This window comes from Elephantulus edwardii, unplaced genomic scaffold (genome assembly GCF_000299155.1).
Source record: "Elephantulus edwardii isolate Elephantulus edwardi_28Jun2011 unplaced genomic scaffold, EleEdw1.0 scaffold00260, whole genome shotgun sequence".
Classification (NCBI taxonomy): Eukaryota; Metazoa; Chordata; class Mammalia; order Macroscelidea; family Macroscelididae; genus Elephantulus; species Elephantulus edwardii.
The window spans coordinates 1,623,596-1,626,047 of NW_006400010.1; the positions used below are offsets into that span (position 1 = coordinate 1,623,596).

Consider the following 2,452-nt stretch of genomic DNA (forward strand, 5'->3'; position numbering starts at 1 on the left):
GTCAGTTTAGGTAGGTTGTGAATTTCTTAGTATTTGTCCATTTCCTCTAGGTTTGCATATTTGTTTGAGTATAGTTTTTCATAATATTCCATTGTTAGCCTTCTATTTTACTTGGTTCTGTTGTAATGTTGTCCATTTCATCTTTTATTTGGATTATTTGAGTCTTTTCTTTTGTTAGTTTTATTAGTGGTTTGTGGATTTTATTGACCTTTTCAAAAAACCAACTCCTAGTTTTGTTGATAATTTCCATTGTTTTTCTGTTTTCTATTTCATTTATTTCTGCCTGAATTTTTATAATTTCAGTTTTTTTAAAGTGTGTCAGGTTTTCTTGCTGTTCTTTTTTAATTTGTTGGAGATGTTGGGTTAGAGAGTCAATGGTCATTTTTTCCCTTGCCTTTTTATGTGTTAGCTTATTGCTATAAATTCACTTCTGATTACTGGTTTGGCTGTTTCTCTGAGATTTTGGTAAGCTGTGTTTTCATTGTCTTTTTTTTTTTTTTTTGTGGACTTAAGCCACAGGCCTTTAATAATCTTCACTGGCAGAGTCCAAGTGAAAATTATTTGGCAGAATCCCCAAATCAGTAAATGAGAAATTCGGATGTAAATGATCAAAAAGGAGATTGCTACCTATTCCAAGGTCACAAAAAGTTAAGTTGTTTGTCACAGAGTGAATCTTGGAGGTGGAACTCTGTGAAAGACAGCTGTGACAGGAGGTTTCTGTCCAACACCAGTCTCTAGGCTAACCCTGCTCCCTTTTAAGGCTCACAATATGAAAGAATGGCAGGGAGTTGGCTCAGCAGAACTCTAAAGGAACCTGAGTGAGGGCTAGGATGTGCAGAGCGGATAACGTCATTTAAGCGTTTTTGGAGGAAAATTTGTGGTGGCCTCGGCCACCAAAGTCCATACCCAATGGATGATCTGTAGCTGCTTCTCAATGGTGGCTGTAATGTTCACAGCATCAGGGATGTGGACATAGCGAACATTACAGCCTGTCACAAAGAGGTCAAACAACTCAACCCGATGTCCCCAACATTCTATGTAGGTGACACTGGCCAGGTGGATATTCATGAATGCATCAACGTTGTCTATGCGTCCAAGGGAAGTGCTCTCATCCTGAAGGTCCACGGTGGTTATCTGACCCTGGAGGGCCTGCAGCAGGAGATCAGGCTGCTGTCTGAGACAGTTCATTCCTTCACAGAGTGGCTGAATGCCATTCTTTTGCACTGGTCTGTTGTTTGCACGCCAGGATCCTTCCGCTTCCCTTGCTCAGGTCACTGCCCCATTGCCATTTGTTTTAAGAAACTTTTTAATTTCACATTTTATTTCTTCTAGTACCCACTCATGTTCAAGCAAGGTGCTGTTCAACTTCCAAATGTATGGCTTTTTTCTCCTTTATTCTTTCATTATTAATTTCTATTTTTGTAGCATTGTGGTCTGAGAAGATGCTCTGTATTATTTCTCTGTTTTTAAATTTATTGATTTTTGCCTTGTGGCCGAAGATGTGATCTATTCTCAAGAACGTTCCATGCACATTGGAGAAGAAGGTATAATGTGCTTTTTTGGGGTGCTTCAGCCTATAAATATCTATGAGATCAAGTTTGTTTATTGTGTAGTTTAATTCTTTAGCATTTTGGTTGAGTTTCTTTCTGGTAGTTCTATCTTTTCTTCGGAGTTGTGTATTGAAGTCTCCAACTACTATAGTAGTGCTGTTTCCTTTTTTAGTTTTGTTAATGTTTGTTTTATATATTTTGCAGATTTATCTTTTCGTGCATAGATATTTATTATTGTTATGTCCTCAGGTTCTATTGACTCTTTAAGCATTATTTAGTGACCTTCTTTGTTCTTTGTGATGGTTTTTGCATTGAAATTTATTTTATCAGAGATTAATATCACAACTCCTGCTTTTTTTTCTGGTTGCCATTTGCTTGGTGTTTTTTTCTTCCCCACCCTTTTATTTTTTGGTCTGTCTTTATTGTCGCTTTTCAGGTGTGCCTCTTGTAGACAGCATATTGATGGATTTTGGGTTTTTTTAATCCATTTGCTACTCTTCTTCTCTTCAGTGGTGCATTTAAACCATTCACATTCAGTGTGATTATTGGGAGGCATGGTTTTATTGCTGCCAATGTGTTGAGATCTTTTTTGGTGTTGTTGCTAATTGCTTTGGTCCATGCTGCTTTCTGTGGCACCTCTGTATGAAGGTCATCTCTCAGTGTTTCCTGCAAGGCTGATCTTGTTTTTACAAATTCCCTTAGGTTCTGTTTTTCTGAGAATATCTTGATCTCTCCTTCATATTTGATGGACAATTTCACTGGGTGCAATATTCTTCGTTGACAGTGGTGTTGAGTGTTCAGTATATGTCATTCCACTCTCTTCTTACCTGCATGGTTTCCCCTGAGAAATTGGCACTTAATCTTATCTGCTCTCCCTTATAGGTTACTCTTTGTTTCTCCCT

At 37.8% G+C, this 2,452-nt stretch overlaps 1 protein-coding gene across 1 annotated transcript; it reads right to left on the bottom strand.

Annotated features, from left to right (window-relative positions):
* Positions 1–849: 849 nt before the first annotated feature.
* On the bottom strand, positions 850–1,188 carry LOC102855175 (U7 snRNA-associated Sm-like protein LSm10-like). Its single transcript, XM_006899542.1, has one exon. It carries the CDS (start codon positions 1,186–1,188, stop codon positions 850–852), a length of 339 nt encoding a protein of 112 aa, XP_006899604.1.
* Between the last annotated feature and the right edge of the window lie 1,264 nt (positions 1,189–2,452).